The sequence below is a fragment of the Betta splendens genome, chromosome 12, assembly GCF_900634795.4.
Source record: "Betta splendens chromosome 12, fBetSpl5.4, whole genome shotgun sequence".
Classification (NCBI taxonomy): Eukaryota; Metazoa; Chordata; class Actinopteri; order Anabantiformes; family Osphronemidae; genus Betta; species Betta splendens.
In genome coordinates, this window is record NC_040892.2 from 12922781 (window position 1) to 12940400 (window position 17620).

At 40.1% G+C, this 17620-nt stretch overlaps 1 protein-coding gene across 4 annotated transcripts in view; it reads left to right on the forward strand.

Annotated features, from left to right (window-relative positions):
- The window catches only part of LOC114867299 (ras-specific guanine nucleotide-releasing factor RalGPS1-like), a 42658-nt gene that overhangs the window by 22104 nt on the left and 2934 nt on the right, over positions 1-17620 (forward strand). For all 4 annotated transcript variants that reach the window (XM_029169882.3, XM_029169880.3, XM_055513616.1 and 1 more), the window contains exons 9-19: positions 6514-6651; positions 7107-7200; positions 8635-8702; positions 13102-13228; positions 13916-14067; positions 14148-14196; positions 14505-14585; positions 15782-15887; positions 15988-16080; positions 17051-17156; positions 17233-17324. In XM_029169882.3, coding sequence (XP_029025715.1) covers positions 6514-6651; positions 7107-7200; positions 8635-8702; positions 13102-13228; positions 13916-14067; positions 14148-14196; positions 14505-14585; positions 15782-15887; positions 15988-16080; positions 17051-17156; positions 17233-17324 — 1106 coding nt within the window. The remainder of the gene's footprint in view (positions 1-6513; positions 6652-7106; positions 7201-8634; positions 8703-13101; positions 13229-13915; positions 14068-14147; positions 14197-14504; positions 14586-15781; positions 15888-15987; positions 16081-17050; positions 17157-17232; positions 17325-17620) is intronic.

A 17620-nucleotide genomic window follows, 5' to 3' on the forward strand; every position in this document is an offset into this window, starting at 1 on the left:
TTCCCCTCCCTGTCCTGGACGCTTGAGACGGAGGATCCCAGTTCTCCCACACCCCCCGCCACCACCACCCTGACATCTCCTAGTCCCACAGTCCTTTTTTCCACTGCTCTCCTCCAGCCCGCCCAGGACTCTATCTGTGGATGACGGGAAGGGTTGTCCAGCTACACATCTCAGCAGCTGCTTGTGTTGCAATAGGGTCACAAGTGTGGAGCATGTGGATCCTGCACTTAGAGAGAAGCTACAGAAATGAGGCATGTTCACCAGATGAGCAGATGGCTGTTTACAGGCGGCTGGGGGCTTTTTTTTATTTTTTAAAGCAGTTGAACACTGAGATGAACAACTTACTGTAATTAAGTACACGGTCTCACTTGCATATATCTACAAATCATGTTGCCATTTCAAAGCTCACATCAGGGCTTGTCTGTTACCATCTGTGGTGGGACTTCCTGAGGTGGAGCTCTATTACACTGGCTACATGTTGGGTTGTTGTCATGCTGCAAAATGAACTTGGGAACAAAGTCCAGAAAGCTGTGGTTGTCCAGCGCTTAGAGCTTTTATTATTTTCCTGCCTATTTTATTTCATGTAAACTAAGATTTTTATCTACACCATGAACGCAGCCAGAGTGGGAGGGTTTGAATTTGGTTCATGTTATGTTGTGATGTTGTCATAGTAATTACAGGTTACATAATACATGACAAACACTCTACACACATATTTGGTGACACATTGTATTTGTCTGTAATTGCGTGAGATGTTTGCAATTGGTAATGTATAATAGGCCTTTATCCATGGATAGGACACTGCCCTTTGTCCCCAGGAGGTCAGAGAGGAATCTGGGAATCTGGCACTTGATGAAACATGACACTGTGGGAAGATTCCAAAAACTTTTACAGGCAGCCTTTGACTTTATATGTTCATGGGAGTTATACAAATCAAATGTTAGCACAGGAGCCGTTGTAATACTACAGAGCACATTGGGCACGTTTTTTTTATTATACAGTATATTGAAGGCAGTGTCATGTTAAAATGAAAAGAACCACAGATACCAGCTACAGTGCCATAACATTACTGGCAGCTCGAAGGCCTAACGGAAACATCATGATACTCAATGTGCTTTCATACTGACTTCAAACGCAGCTCAGAACACATTCAGATGCAGCAGAGCATCAAACCTGAATCACGATTTTTCTTTCTTTTGTTGAGATTCTTCCTGTACGGGCTTTTAACAAAGAGGAAGTCTTAAGCCTTTTCTTAGGACATTACACGATACAGTGGCTTTTCCTTTTCACTGTGCTTTATAAATAGACATGTTCCACCCCGTGACCACTCTCCATTCACTACTAAGAGCATGAACATGATTTGTAGAATGATTAAATAGTTGTGAGGACAGAGCTGATTGTTGCAGGGAAAACGGCAAATCTCTGAACAGGCACACGGAGACCCCCCACTGCGCATCAGCCCCCATGCTAATTGAAAAACTGAAGAACAATAACCTACAATATTAATTCAGTTTTCATATTGTGCTCCAAACCTGATTGATCTATATGTGGAAGGTCATGAAGTTAAATCAAATGTAATATTTATTTCCTGTTCAGACTTGTTCATGGAAACACTTTTTTGACATTTGGCGCACCTGCAGAATGTGTTAAAAACACATTTTTTACAATACTAGATGTAAATGACAAGCTGACCAGGCTTCCCCCACCTGCTAAATGCTATTACTGAGGTTTATGTTAAAGTCAAGTTGGTCTGTTTCACTGTATAGATAGAGTACAGTAAGTTAAATAGTGACTATGTTTTGCTCTGTTAGAAGCTAAGTTGTAGGTAGTTTGTAGATTGATCACAGCAGAAACACATTACTCTGGCTCTCATCCATCTATAACACTGACATCATCCGTAAGAAGGTTCAGTGGGGTTTGATTTCATATGTAGACACAGTTCTGAAGTGTGATGCTCAGTGTAATAATGTGCTCAATACCTGAGACGGCTTGGAGCCTTGTTTCACTAATCGTTACAGGTCTGAAATGTTGCACTTTGATTCTGCCAAATATCCTGAGGTGCTATCCAGCGTTTCCACACTTAATGGTTCAGTGCAGTCTGCACATTTGGAAACTTGGTGTTTCCTCACCTTAGTCTCTGTTCTTTGATTGTTTAAAGATCAAATGTTTTCATGCTGTTGGTGAGGTTATGTTATGGAGAGTTTATTAATCTGTTTTCATTGTTTACTTTGCTAACTATTAAACATAACTATATTTTTATTGCATATTCAAATTTATTGTGCTCTTACTGAATATTATGTTGATTTACAGTATGCTGTTTTTTGTGTAGTTTATATCTTGTCATCCAGGACACTGGTGAACGAACAAACCTTTAGCTTCAGGGTTACAGGTATTTATTTCGTAATCAAGTATTCTAGTGACTATTCCACGGATCAATCAGATAATTTTACTTCACTTGTAAGCAGTATTACTATTTAGACCAAATTAGGAGAACATTTGGCGGGTTCGAGCCCCTGCCATGGTCGATATGAAGTGTCCTTGGCAGCTGCTGGCATCAGTGTGTGAGAGTGAGAATGCATGGCTGAATGAGAAGCTACTGTAAAGCACTTTGGATCTCAGCTATTTAAATGTGGACCATTTACCATTTAATTCTTGTGCTCCTCAGTCTGTGGGACGTGTGTAGCCCTCTGAATGCACATTCCCCGTTTCCACCTGTGCTGTTTTCAAAGCCCTGTTAAACGCCGTCTGTCCCCATTTTCCACATTTGTCACTCTGCAGATGTATGCACAAAAACCTTTCCACACTCCGAAGCTGAACCACAGAATCATGGGAATGGAAAAATTACCATGGCCACATACTGTGCAGTACCTCTGCTTAGATCAACCTTAGGAAAGGTTGGAAGGTGTGTGTGTGTGTGTGTGTGTGTGTGTGTGTGTGTGTGTGTGTGTGTGTGTGTGTGTGTGTGTGTGTGTGTGTGTGTGTGTGTGTGTGTGTGTGTGTGTGTGTGTGTGTGTGTGTGTGTGTGTGTGTGTGTGTGTGTGTGTGTGTGTGTGTGTCTGTATTAATACCTTCAGTACAGTATATTACTTAAATTTGTACTTTGTACGACGACAGCACTTATTTTTGGTGAAACATCTCATAAGTGATTAGGTTAACCTGCAAGACATATAATAATATAAAAGCATATAGAGGATAACCACAATGAACACAGGCCATGTAACAAGTTGCATTTATGAATCTAAGATTATAATAAAATTAAGAAATGATGTAAATCAGAGTTGTGCAACCTGAATGAACATGCTTCAGCTCACAAAAAAACACTGTCAGACAGTATTTCACCAAGGAAATTGATTAAGATTTCTACCTTTTCTCCTTCTTTTATATGTGTGGTCAGGCAGTGGTTTACTGTGGTAATGCTTAAGTCTTGTTAAACGTTCTAGGAGCCACGTGAGTCTGTTTTTTAAGAATACACCTCCTTAGCCTCCTGCGTTTCATGTTTCCACTTGGCTTGGCACGAGACGCGCTCGGCCTCACAATTCACATCCATTTCCCAACATCTTACAGTTCATCTTCAGTCTCTGTAAAGCCTCGTGTTTTAGTTGTGCATGTCTGTGTCTTCCTAAACATGATTTCCAAACGGAATAGCTCGGTGGACATTATGAACCAATGATGTGGTTCTGTGGAGCCTCCACATCTGCTTCCCATTGATCGAACTGCACGCACACAGTCAGAGGAGATTCCAAGACAATGCCAGACTGTTAGCATCCACTAAAATGATCAAGTGTAATGATATAATTACTGAAAGTCAACCACTATCCTCTGCAAAACAAAAACATGCCATACTCTGCACTCTAGTGTGATTTAAACTCATTTTTCCTCCTCTATTAATCAGTAAATTTTCTTTTAAATATAAGAGGGACTTATATAGTTTGGTTACAAACGATACATTTCTATCAAGAAAACATAATATAGTTTTATAATATTTTTTAGTATTATTTTTTTAATATTGTTTTAGTGTAGTATGTTCATTAAACTTTTAATGAATAGTAGCTTTACTTGTTATATAACAAAAATCTTATTCATGTATACGAACTATTCAGCTGACTAAAGGAAACTGAAGGTTTAAACTACCTGTTGATGTTTACTGAACATTAACAGTTAGCTTAGCACCATCTACAAACCCTTTTTCCAGCCCACAGTGAAGCCACAGAGGGTCTACAAAAGCTCCATTTCATCATCACTAAGTACAATCGTTGCAGATGTGTACTGACCACAAACCACCACAGTTTTAAAAGTACCACAGCTAAACAAGTGGGGAAAGTATAACGGAGCAATAGGAAGAGACAATCAGAGCTAGAAAAGCCCCAAAAAATAATTAAAACATCTTCTATGTGTAATTCTAACTAAGACAACTCCACTATTTGTTACAGTTTTTAGCTACTGAATTTAGTGTTTATTGTTACTCACTTGGAGATTGACCTCCAGACTTTCCTTAGAGACACAATGTTGTTTCCATTTTCATCCACTCTCCTATTTTGTTACTACTTAGTGCTGCTAGTGTTAAGTGCTGTAGCTACCTTATCCTGTCTGGTTGTGCCTGGAAATTGGCGTTTTACTATACAAGCTTTAATTCCAAGAGAGTCCAATTGTGATTTTACTGCACCGAACTGTGTAATAATTTGATGACCCACAGGATCCCTGCTGGGTCTGCAGCTCTGCTAGTAGGAGCTACTGTAACTTAAAATGAGCTGATTTCTGCCTTCTGTACTGTACAGATGTGAGTGAAGAATGTGCAGGGTTTATTATTTATTATATATAATATTAATTAAAGTCAGGTTTAACAGGATACTCTCAATTGGCCGTAGGTGTGAGCGCTAGTTGTGTGTCTGTATACAGTACTGTATGTAGTCCTGTGATGGACCTCTCACCCAAGTGACAGCCGGGCTCAAAACCCTCCTACCCATGACCCCTACAAGGACAAGTGGCTGAGATGATGAGAGACTTTGTGCTGCTATTACCAAAGCCAAATCTTTTGGTGTTTTGTCAACACTGTACATAAGGGCTTTTATGACCACTTTGAGTAAATGATGTCATTTAATAAAAGTAGTTATTAAAATCACGAGAATACAAAATTAGTAGGTATTTGCCTGCCTTGGTTTTACAGTTTTTTGTTTAGAATCAGAGGAAAGACACTGTTGGACTTTTTGTGCAACCACAGATTGACGTCTGTGTGGTCAACATCAGAGTGACTTGACTTGTCCTAAAGACTTGTCACGTGTGAACACAGCTCCCAGTACTGTGGCATGAACTCTAGGAGAATCTTTTGTTGTTTACTCACTAGCTATAATTCTAACTATTAAATGATCTAGAGAATAGAACAACTAAAGTCACACATTAAACAGCACAAATAAAATTTTCCACTGCATAAATTATTTACAACCAAATTTTGTGTTAGCTGACAGTATGTCGCTGTGGTTTAATGAGATTTAGAGATGCCTGGAAATTATAATTATTAAAAAAATACCAGAAAAGTAAGTTGGAAAAAATTAAAAAGTGTTGTTTTGTCACTGTTATCGAAATTTAGTTTTTTAAAAGTGCAGAAGATATAGTATGTCTCTATATTCCTGATGGAAGCAGTAATTGCTTGGACACTGCCTTAGTATTTAGTAACATTTGCTGCAGAGTAATTTAATTAAATGTAGGAAAGTTGTGACTCAACAGGGTTTCCAGGATGTTTTTGCCACGTTGTGATTTGTTTTTCCTCTCTCCTTTTATAATGGCCAAAATCCTTACAGTACCACTGAATGTTACACTGATATAATACAGGTCATCTATAAAATGATGATGGCAAATTGTCCTCATCTCTTAGCATTACTAAAGCCTTGCTCTGGTCACTCGTACAGTAAATATTTGATCAGTTTAACATATAGTAGTTCAACCATGCTGTTTTCTAAAAGTCATGTTACAGTTGGTTTACGTTCACTAATCATAGCAGGGCTTTCGGCACATGTTTGATATTTATATTATATAATGTTACTCAGCTAAGCAGCTGAGCTTTTAAATTTAAGGCGTGTTTTCTATTCTCACTGTTTCTAAAAAGCACACCCTCTTCTTCTATCTTTTTGTCACAGACAAAGAGGTCACCAAAAGCTTAGTATTGCCATGATGTGCCACAGATGTGACTGGTTTCTGTGTTTCAACTCTGAGACTTCTGAGACGTCTATCATTCAATGCTTATTATGTTTACCTCTGGCCTGGTATTCAGTGGACTTAACTTTTATTCTCCTTTTAGAGTTCTACAAAATCTATTTCAGATGCAGATTAAAGCCTGTATATGCATTAAACCCCCTTTTGGCAAATACTCCTTTCACTGATGAAAGCTTAAATAAAGCTCACTCCTCTCTTTGAAGTGATTGAGTATGTTTGGATTGGAATCATTCATGCCATCAGAAACAACTGTTGGAAGCACTTTTGGCATTGGTTTCATTTGTTCAATTGTCTTTCTTTGCCCAGGGATCTACCTGTTAGACATGATCTACATCGACTCAGCCTATCCTGCATCAGACAGCATCATAGAGACAGAGCAGCGGACCAATCAGATGAACAACCTTCTAAGGATCATCTCTGATCTGCAGATGTCCTGCAACTATGGTAAGAGATACTCATTGGTAGTGATGCTGATTAAAAATGCATCACACATTTCATAGTAAGCTTTAATGGAAGCACACATTGCCATTGAAAACATACATCCTCCTAGAAGGTGACACCTTCAGGGATCAAATGTTTACCATTGTTGCTTCACAGCTAGAGTAGAAGGACCTGATGACATCCTGGGTTCTACCAGGTGCCTTCCTCTCTGGGTTTTCTTTTGTTTACTCACTTCACAGTATACAGTCCATGCATGAGTGACTTTACAAAACGGTGTGAAACCATCCACCATTGAGGCACATCTTATTTTATTGGCTGAATTTGATACTTTGAATTTAAATGTGGTACAGTAGCTCAGCAGCAGGTGACAAAATGGAAAGTAATGTGCACAGTCTTACTTGTAGTCCACTATATGTTGTTTTATCTAAAATAATTTCTGAACCATTCTCCTTCTCCAGATTATCTTGTGACCCTCCCACATGTCCAGAAGTATCTGTTGTCAGTCCGCTACATAGAAGAACTGCAAAAGTTCGTCGAGGATGACAACTTCAAGTGAGTTTTACAGAACCATACAACATTCTACTGTAATAATGGCAACATGCTCAGTGGGTAGTCAAGCTCCCCAGAAGACAAGCTTTGTCTACGCCGCTTGATCAGTATATGATCGTGTCATAGGTTGGGTGTTAACTAAGTGTGTGTGAGACAGCGAGAGCCCGTTTGAGTGTGAGATACGCTAAATGGTGGGTGACCATGGGATGGGCAAACACTGACAGATGTGCTAAGCAAAGTGGCGGATCTGAGCAACATATGTGCGTGTGTGATCAGGTGGGGAACAAGTCATAGGTTTCTGAAATAAAAAGCTTCAGAGAAAGAAACAAGAAACCACATTCTCAAGATGAATCAGCTGAGTTGGCAAATTTCTCAAATCCCTGTGTTGCATTTGTGGAAACGGATTATGTTATCATGTTTCCAGTAAAAAGCAAATGAGCATACTGTAGTTGCATGAAGAAAACAGATGTGCAGATGAAATCAGGCTGTGATGGAACATGGCAGTCACTGATGACATTCTGTGTTTGAGGTTTGCTTGACCTCCTCTTATGTCTCAGTGTTTATAAACACAACTAAACTCTGTCTCAACACTTGCCCACAGTTTTCAAATGTAGCGACGAGCGACAGAATACTGTTTAGCAAAGAACAACATTCACTGGGATTATTTCAAGGCTGGAAGAGCCAGAAGAGCCTGTACAGTACACACAGTAGCATCGGTTTGTCCATAGAAATGTTTAGGCAGGTCTTTGTCATGAATTAATTTTGTTCTAACTCATCTAATGCGACCACATATGTATGAATCAACAATAATCCACCAGAGATTTGTGTACATCTGGCGACTGTAGACCAAAAATCTTTTATAAAATGCTGGTGCTCTGTTGATTGCTCAGGTTCCACAATCTTACAATCACTTTAGTTATTTGAAATTAAAATAAAAACATGAAATAATAAATTGGAAAAATGGGTCAACCAAATATTACATGCTTCAAGATACTCTGAACTAACTTGAAGCAAGGATATACTGTAATCAGCGAATCTAATCTTGTACTTACCAAACTTTTTATTACGTTTTATTAAATCATTTTTAGTCATAATATAGCAATGTTTGGGCCCACATTTACTTTTTAAGTAGCTACTAGCTGTGTGTGTGTGTGTGTGTGTGTGTGTGTGTGTGTGTGTGTGTGTGTGTGTGTGTGTGTGTGTGTGTGTGTGTGTGTGTGTGTGTGTGTGTGTGTGTGTGTGTGTGTGTGTGTGTGTGTGTGTGAGAGATAGCGCCCTTGCGGAGTGGAACCCAAAGTCCATTTTTTTTTTTTTTTTTTTTTTTTTTTTTTACCAAAGTGGGGCCCTTTGGCTGGGCCCCACAACTTTAAAGGCCTTTTTGAGGTTCTACCCACATGCTGATCAGACCAGCACTGATGGAAACCCTTTGTCTTCCAGGTTGTCTCTGAAAATTGAACCTGGAAACAGTTCCCCTCGCATTGCGTCATCTAAAGAAGACCTAGCAGGTGAGACCCGGTACACTGAGGCACTGGTGAGCAGAAACCCATGTGTCCAAGGCCAGGTGCTGCTTGCATTAGATTCAGTTAAATTGCTTTTTTAAATGAATTTATTTATTTTGGAAAGAAAATAAACAGTTTCCAGGCACAATTACACCTCCAAAGTCACTAAAACACCAGGGACAACAGGACATGTTTACAGTAATTATATATTTTTGTAATTACCTGTAAACTGTAGCCAGCACTTAAAAAAGCTTAAAAATTCTTGAGCAGGACACATTTTGACACAAGTCGTGCGTGACCGAATGTGTTATTGGTGTTTGGCTGTTGCTTTATGAGCCACAGACACCCTGTGCAACGACATTTATAGCGTCTGTACCTCAACACATCTCCTCGTTCCTCTCACCATTGGAGAGGATCTCGGTGTTCATGTAGGAGAGGTAGAAGCTCTGCTGTTAACAGAAATTCTCGAGTGGTGTGAAGGGGAATGTCATCATTCATAAGGAGCAGAATAGACAACTCTTCTGGAATGAAGTGTCAGACATGCACACACAAATCTGCCTTTGAACACAACTATCAATTTTAAGGGTTGGAATGGATTTCCCTGTACACTATTAAACTGTGTGCTAATATCATTTCAGTGACTTGTTAAGCTGTGTTAAGCTGTTTGAATCTCCTTAAAGTCCCAGATTCCGTTAATTAAGTGTTCGTCCCACGTAGACAACCAACCAAACATCTGATGCTAATCTAAGCATCTCACCTTTGTGTGTTTAAGCCGTTGGTGGAGGTGAGACTGGCTGCAGTAAGTATTCTGTAAAAGCTACAGGGAGACAAATCCTTCTGCCTGTGCGACAGGCCACCCCTGAAGATGCTTAGTGAAAATTTCCATGAGGACATGTTGAGGGCTAGTCGACATCCGTAATTTCCTTTCCTGTGTTGTGCAAGGTTTTGAAGGGGTTGGTGTTTGGATTGGGTCGGGGTGATGTAATGCAGACAGAACCGATAGGATCTCCTTCAAACCTAGGCTACTACATAATATGTGAGACTCAGCATGGTGGTCTAGCTGATTAATCACAGTAACTCCATTAATAGTTAGGGAGTAGAGTAGATTAGAGTAGAGTTACTAGCTAAAATGCACCATGAGCAAATGCCAAATAGCAGTCAACAAAAAAAAGTCCTCTGGGGATGATCACACTGATCCTTTTTCCACAGGGTAATGTCTCACAGGCACATTCAGGCATTTGTATGTAATAGTTACTATAGTAACAGCTACTCTGCACAATTTAGTATAATTGCACCAGAGTGTGCACAGTTTAGTGCTATTAATATTTCTAGAGCTGTGTGTTTGTCGCTGGACAGTCTGGAGGCCATCATGCTCAAAGGAAGGTTTCAATTTTTTGTGAGCCAAGAGTCCGTCAGCATAACATGGATGACACCAGTGAACTGTTTAGAAGAGAGCGCGTGTCTGAGCGATTACAAAGAAGAGTGAGCTGGAAAAAGCTTTTGGTGTCTGTCACCGTGACACAAAAGGGATTTTTCTGTAGTGTGACACGGAAAAATAATAATTCTTTGTTCTCAGTTTGTATGATATAATGCATTAACAAATTAAATGCATTAAATCACACACAGATGAGTAAAACAGAACCTGGCCTGTGTGGGAAAAACACAGTGTCCATAGATGACTCATTTTAATTTATGTATGAACATTAAATAATCATTGTCAGTCTACTGTTATCCACAACATCCCAGCAACATGTCTCTGTGTTCAGAAACTTTATTTATTATAAATGTATCATTGGGATTCATAAGATCATTGGTAAGTCTACATTTACTATTTAAATGTACAGTATATTTACACATCTACTACTTCTTCTCTCGCGAGTTATAGAAATATCAAATTAATTACATCTGCATTGATCACATACATATATTTTGGCTGACTTGTTATTTTAATTACATGTAGTTTGGTAAATGAGTAACAATAAGAGGACCTGATGTCCTGTAACAGGTCAACCCTCTGACCATCTGAGCTACGGCCGGACCTTGACCTTGGGCGTTTTCACTACCAGGGTGTGTTTCAGATTGTGTGTCTCAGGTTTCATTCATTATTGAATATGTGAACGTCATGGACAAATGGACATACCTAAGCTGTACGTACGCTACAGGTGCTGTCTGGCTGACTGACTGACGCCTCACGTGTCCGTCTGCCACCGGGAGATTCAGCAGTTCATGGTGACAGCTGTGTTTTCCCAACGCTGGGCAGCTGAACATTTCGTTTCATAACTGGCCTGCTGGACGTCACTGAGCGTGTAGTCTCTCCTGGGTACACGTAATCAACTCCTACAGAGACTGGGATGGAGTTGGGTTTACTCACTTTGTCCGTTCACAGCTGAGTTTAAAGCAGCATGATGGACCGTGCAAAAATGAGAAATTCAGCAGCTCATGGCACCTGTGTGTAAACACAGAGAACATGTTAAAGTCATTAAATCATTTCAATGACTTCATAAATAATCTATTCTGGGGAGCTTGTTTGTCTCCTCGTGACTGCACTCGGCCACATTTATTCAAGCTGTTATAATGTCTTAGCAGCAGTTGGGTGAGCATACAAATGCGAGTGGAGAGGAACTAAACTAATATACATCAGCTGAAATTGGACTTTTTAAAGCTTTTTCTTGGCGTGTCCAGCTCCTGAGATGTCATGTATGATATATGAAATAATTATATTTGCGTGTACTGAGAGGAACCTTGCTTCTAACATCAGAAGGGAAAGCTGCTGTGAGCTCTTGTAAGTCTTGTACTGAATCTTATGGGTAGATAGTGTTTAAATTGAGTAAAATCTATATACTCATTTTGTTTGCATCATTTTGCTGAGTGTGCAGTTCTCTATACAGTATGCTGCAGTGCCCATAAATATCACATGTCTTTACGAGCCTGTGGTAGACTAATTAAAGCGCATTAGAGCCCCTGGGGATCCCATTATCAGGCCGTGGGTTGTTCTAATTCTAGCTCAGTCCTGATTACAAAATTACAGATGAGCTAATTTTTTCCTCATCCTGTAAAAAGATTTACATTTGAGCAGATTCCGCACTACATCATGTACAATGTAAAAAAATTTCAAAAAATGTGCGTCCGGTACTGTGGATAGCTATTTTCACATTCTATTTTGTCTTTTTGATCTTGTTCCACAGCAGCACCTTGGACTTCTCGGCCTGCTTCTGTGGAACATATAAAATCTGACAGTGTTACTCTGAGATATTGCGTGTTCCAGTGTGAACATTTAACAAGCTCCAGCCGCGTCTGAACTGGTCACGTCAAGCTGATTAAGTTGCCCGGTGGTTTTCCAGAGAGAGGGAACACAGTGATTCAGAGGTTCCACTGGTGCATCATGCACATAATGAACCTCCATCAATTCACCACTCACACAGAGCGAAACGGTGCCGGACTGGTGTGATGATTAAAGGACACGGGTGAACATGTTACATACTCACACGTAAATGACAGGAAACCTGTTTATAATTACATGGACGATGATTGATTTGTTGTCGGTTTGATTTTATTTTTTTTGTATTATCTACTGTAAGTGACGTTGAGGATCCAGTTCTGTTTGATATTAAACTACTCGCAGGAGGAAATGGAGAAAGCCTCTCTTTCTTTAGGGGACTTTTCATGACGGCAATAGAAAGTAAGGGATTCTATCCAGCTGAAGAAAGAGTTGTATTGAGTTTAGTTGGCTTCTTCTGGGATGCCATTATTATTGGTAGGTATCAAAGAAGTCTTGTAAACTGCTCAGCGCCTCAAAGTCTTTCACCAGCACCAGTACAGTGGACGTGTGGAGCAACATGCCTCCCGTAGAGAAAGAGACTAAGACAAGGTGAGGCCACTGAGGTGGTTGGTAATTTCCTGAGTATCACTACGACGTTGTTTGCCACGCTGGCCTGTGGCCCTTTATTTAGGGCAGTCATTTTTGGCCCATGGCTGTTTTTCCACACATCCATGGCCAGAGAAGCCCGTTTTGTGGAGCACAGGGTTTCATCTTTTCACAGATGATGTTGTCCTGTTCATCAGATCAGAACTAAGCACTGGGGCAGTTTGCAGAGCGGGTGAAATGTTATGTGTTGTCTCATTATGTTATGTAACATAATGGGACTGGAAAAGGGAGGCGGTGCTCTTCAGGTTGGGGTTTTTCTCCTCCGGGTGGATCAGTACAAGTATCTTAGGTCTTGTTCATGAGTGAGAGAAGGATGGAGCGTGCGCTAGTATCAGGACAAGATTCCTAAAACTAGCGTTCAAATTGATGCTTCAGATGCGTTCTTGTGCTCCAGGCATGTTAGGATGGATGGATGCATAATCAGTGAAAAGTCATGTTTTATGTATTAATGACAATAATGAACTGTTTCCAATGTTTCAGGTTTGTCTGAAGTCTCCGCCTCCCTGAGGTACAACCGACGGCCCACCTGCCCTGATGCTTCCGTTGGGGTTCACATCCCCACCCCCCCTCCATCCCATCACAGGAAGAGCCATAGCTTGGGGAACAAGTGAGTATGACTCACTTAATTTCCAAATTAGATTCAATTAGTTTCATTAATGTAGAACATACAAAAAACAAAAATACATCTGAATAGGATTATATAGAAGACCCAACAAATCCTGTTTGAGCACAGTGGAGAGAAAAAACTCCCTATAATGGAAGAAAGGACCAGTGAAACCAGGCTCCGGGTGGGTGGTCATGCACCTCTTCTGGTTGGGGTAAAGAAATAGAGAGAGAAAGGGACTATGTCAGACAGCAAACAACAACACAGGCACGATGGTTGGGCAGAGGCTGCAGGTCTGAGGATCTGTGTAGGAACAGAGTGACAGGTGGAGCAAGAAGACACTACGTAAGGAACTTGAACTACAATGGTGACGTGTAAGTGGAAAGGAGACAAACATACAGTAGAGTAGCTAGAGGTGGTTCAGTGACCTGAGCACATTTAAGGAAGGTTTTAAGCCTGGTCGTTAGGCAGAGACTGCATCTGCTTGGAGGAGCTTGGTGGCTAAAATAAATGACAGTCATGGCGTTACAATAACTGTATTATGTATTGTACTGTATATGGTTCTCGATTGAGGAAAAATAAATCCTTGTTCTCAGCATGCTGTAAACGCTGTGGGTAACAGTACTGTATGTTTCCATACATCCGTGTACGTCAGCTCCTCTGAGCGCCACGTGTTCACTCTTTCCACAGCATGATGTGTCAGTACGGCATGTCGGAGAGCAGGAGTGCCACTTTTCCCATTGAGAAAGCGCGACACCTGCTGGATGACAGCTTCTTAGAGTCCCAGAGCCCTGTGAGGAACGATCCACAAACCATGTCTGTGTCCAACGGCCTGTCGCTAGGTGTGTAAACACCAAGTCTCTGCTAATAGGGAATTAAGCTTCCATATGCAAACACTAAATCTGATGTCTTTGCCTGATAGGCAGCAGTGAGAGCTCCTTTGGGGAGGAGGTATCACCTGGGATGGAGAGGTGAGATAATCACACACGGTCATTTAATGTTTAAGGATTTTAACCACTTTAATGAAAAGTAAATTAAACAGTGAATTAACTCCAGTTAGTGTTTGTGTATTTAAACTGGGCCAGTTCAGTAGATGTAACCAAGCAACATGTTGCCCTGTGGCTCATTGCTTGAATTAGATTCAAGTCAGCAGTCTGTGCCTGCAGTCTATTCATTATGCATGTAATATGAATGTATTTTTGTGTTGCTAGCGTCTTGTGTAAGGTCAGTTTTACTGTAATGCACTGAAACACTGACTCTGATGATGTGTGACAAACAGGGGCCGCATGTATGCAACACTAGGCCCCAACTGGAGGGTCCCCCTTCGCACCTCTCCCCGGAGCCGCAGCTATATTTACAGGTACAGTGAACCGGTGGAGCAGGAGGTCAGACCTGAATCTCTGAGAGGAGGGACTGAATTTAGACTCACACTGACTCACACCCTCAGTGGATGTTAAAGACATTTCTACTGCTGTGAATTTGCAAGCATAGCTTATCTTCATTTATGTTTATTTCAAATTTTAGAATATAGGTTAATTTGTTTTCTTTGTTTATAAGCCCTGAGTCTACCTAGAAACAGGTTTATTAAACCTGTCGTCATGAAGAGAAATGATGACATACTCACTAAACACACAGACACTCTGTGAACATACACTTACACAGTGTTAACTTTTAGGGAGTTTTTGCAGTAATTTTATCAAGCTTTTTCAGCAGCAACTGACTTGAGTCTTTATTGATACACTATAATGAAACCATGACATAGCCAAAATGAAATGTCTTACACACACACACACACACACACACACACACACACACACACACACACACACACACACACACACACAGTAAAGAATGGATAAACATGCTGATAGTGTGATGGTAAACCAATATTATTATTATTGACATTACTAGAAACAGAGCAGATCATATTTTTGTCACTATAGCAGTGCAGTACTGTGCTTTGTCTTTGTCTTGGTCTGTGTCATTCATCTGCTAAATAAATACCAAACATCTGTAGCAGTAATGTCACTGTTGGAGAACTACACAACAGACATGAGTCTGTTTGACAGTTTAAGAGAGACATCAATTCTCGACACAATAAATGCTGATAATTGTAAAGTAATGTAAATTAATTCAAAAAGGGACATGAAATACTTCATCTCCTAAACGGTATTTTTTTACTGAATGCCTTTAACATAAAACAGTAGGATATGAACAGGCCGGGGTAATCTTGAGCTGAGGTGACAGTTTGGTTTTTCAGAGCTATGGTCTGTAATGGCCAAACTAACAACAAAAATGAGAAATATGGCACTTCATGTGTAATGTATCTGCAGTCTAAATTCTACATCTAAAAAATTTTAAATTAAGTTTTTAAATTTAAAGTTTAGAAAAAATGAACTTTTGGGGTTTGAGATCACTACATGCTGGTTGCCTCTGCTGTACCTCAGATAGATGTTTGGTAGCATTAGTAGTTTAAATGGGCTTAAAGGACCCTTGCTTTGACTCTGTCTCACTGGTTGACATCTTCTGTGTGCGCTTCCTCCACTTCACCCTTAGTTCTTCTGCTGCCAACTCCTGCTACGGCTGCAGCGAGGCCAGTGGTGTGACAATTGAAGGGCCGCTGCGAAGGAAAACCCTGCTGAAGGAAGGTCGGAAACCCAAGGTGAGGGGGGGTTGTTCTCTGTCAGATGAGAAAGGACCCATCTGAAGAATGAGGACAGTTGGTGAGATGTATTCAGGATGTCCGTTTGTTTGTTGTTCAGTTGTCATCATGGACCAGATATTGGATCACTCTGTCTGGATCAACACTCACATTCTATGGGGCGAAAGCACTGAGAGCATCTGAGAGGAAACATGTAAGTTTAATGCTTCTAGTGCTGTTTTACTGTACTGTACACTAATTGATCTGTTTACTTGTTTCAGAACTGTCAGATATGATTTAAATAATAAGTTATTTGCCTGTTTAAATGTCCTTATTGTCTAGCTTCCCTCTATGCAACACACTGAATATGGACAGGAGTTCTTTGAGGAGTTGAGGTGTTTAAGTGAATACTACAGTATAGGATCATCTTAGACGGTCCCATGATTATATCTGTAATCACACAGTGCACAACCGTGTGCAGTCACAGCAACAGGAGCCTTGTGTGTGAAAATAAACTTACTGCACTGTACTGCAAACGTATGTGGAACCTAATAAAATGCAAAAGCAACTGGAGGAATGTTGTCTAAATGGGCAAAGTAAAAAAACAGGCGACTTCTATGAAAGCAGAAGACACTAATATAAAGTCATACAGTACCAACCAACGAATTCAGTTCTTGTTCATGAACCTACTCCATTTAGGATCCACAAACAGCCTTTAAGGAATCAATACATGCTCTGACAAATCTTTGACTCAATTCTAAAATATTGCTTATAACACACAACTGATGTCACTTCCTTGGACAGATCATATGTTTTTCTAAAGTAATCCCTTTATTTCATGTTTTTTTTCTCGAACTGTGGAAACCTTTCTACATTTTCTTTCTATATCCAAGCCATACTTAACTACATATTCTTGTATACAATGAGTTAGATTGAAATCCCCATCAAACATTAGTCTTTTAATCTTATTTTTCTTTGATCTTATATGGAGGACTCCATACAGCTACAGGATACATACAGTACAGTACAGAGCTACATCAGCTATTTCAGCTTCACTGCTGAGTCAGACTACCTGAAATTTTACTGGAATGGATATTGCGCTAGTAAAGTCCTAGTGAAGTCCAACACATACAAATAAATGTTGTCTATCAGAATGTGTTTAATAATTACTGTGTCTGCCTCAGTATAAGTCCAGCTCCTGTAAGAAGGTGTGTGTTACTGGATGGATGGTGATGCTGCCTGATGACCCAGCCAGACCCAACATCTTCCAGCTCACTGACCCAGACAAAGGTAAGAGTCACCCAGCAACACACCTCCTAGTTCTTCATCACTTCACACGCACAGAGCAATTTGTGTCGTTACACAGGCAACGTTTACAAGTTCCAGACAGGATCCAGGTTTTCAGCGATCATCTGGCACAAAAACCTGGAAGAAGCTTGTAGGAGCAGTCGACCTCAGGTACGTTCAATACACACTACTGCCAAGACATCACATTGGATTAGGGCTGCAATAACAAATAGACAAATTGATGACGGAAAATGATCGATAATGATAGAGTTTAGTTCCAACGTGCAGATCTGCACGTTGGAATATTGATATTTTGGATATTGAATTTTTATTATTCAAACACTGTTTTTTGTTTTGTTTGAGATTTAAAAAATCAAAACCAAGATTTTGTTCAAAAAACCTCATAAGGGATTTCTAATAAGTCAAACATCAAATAATAATTTTCTCCTTTTTATTCGATTAATCTG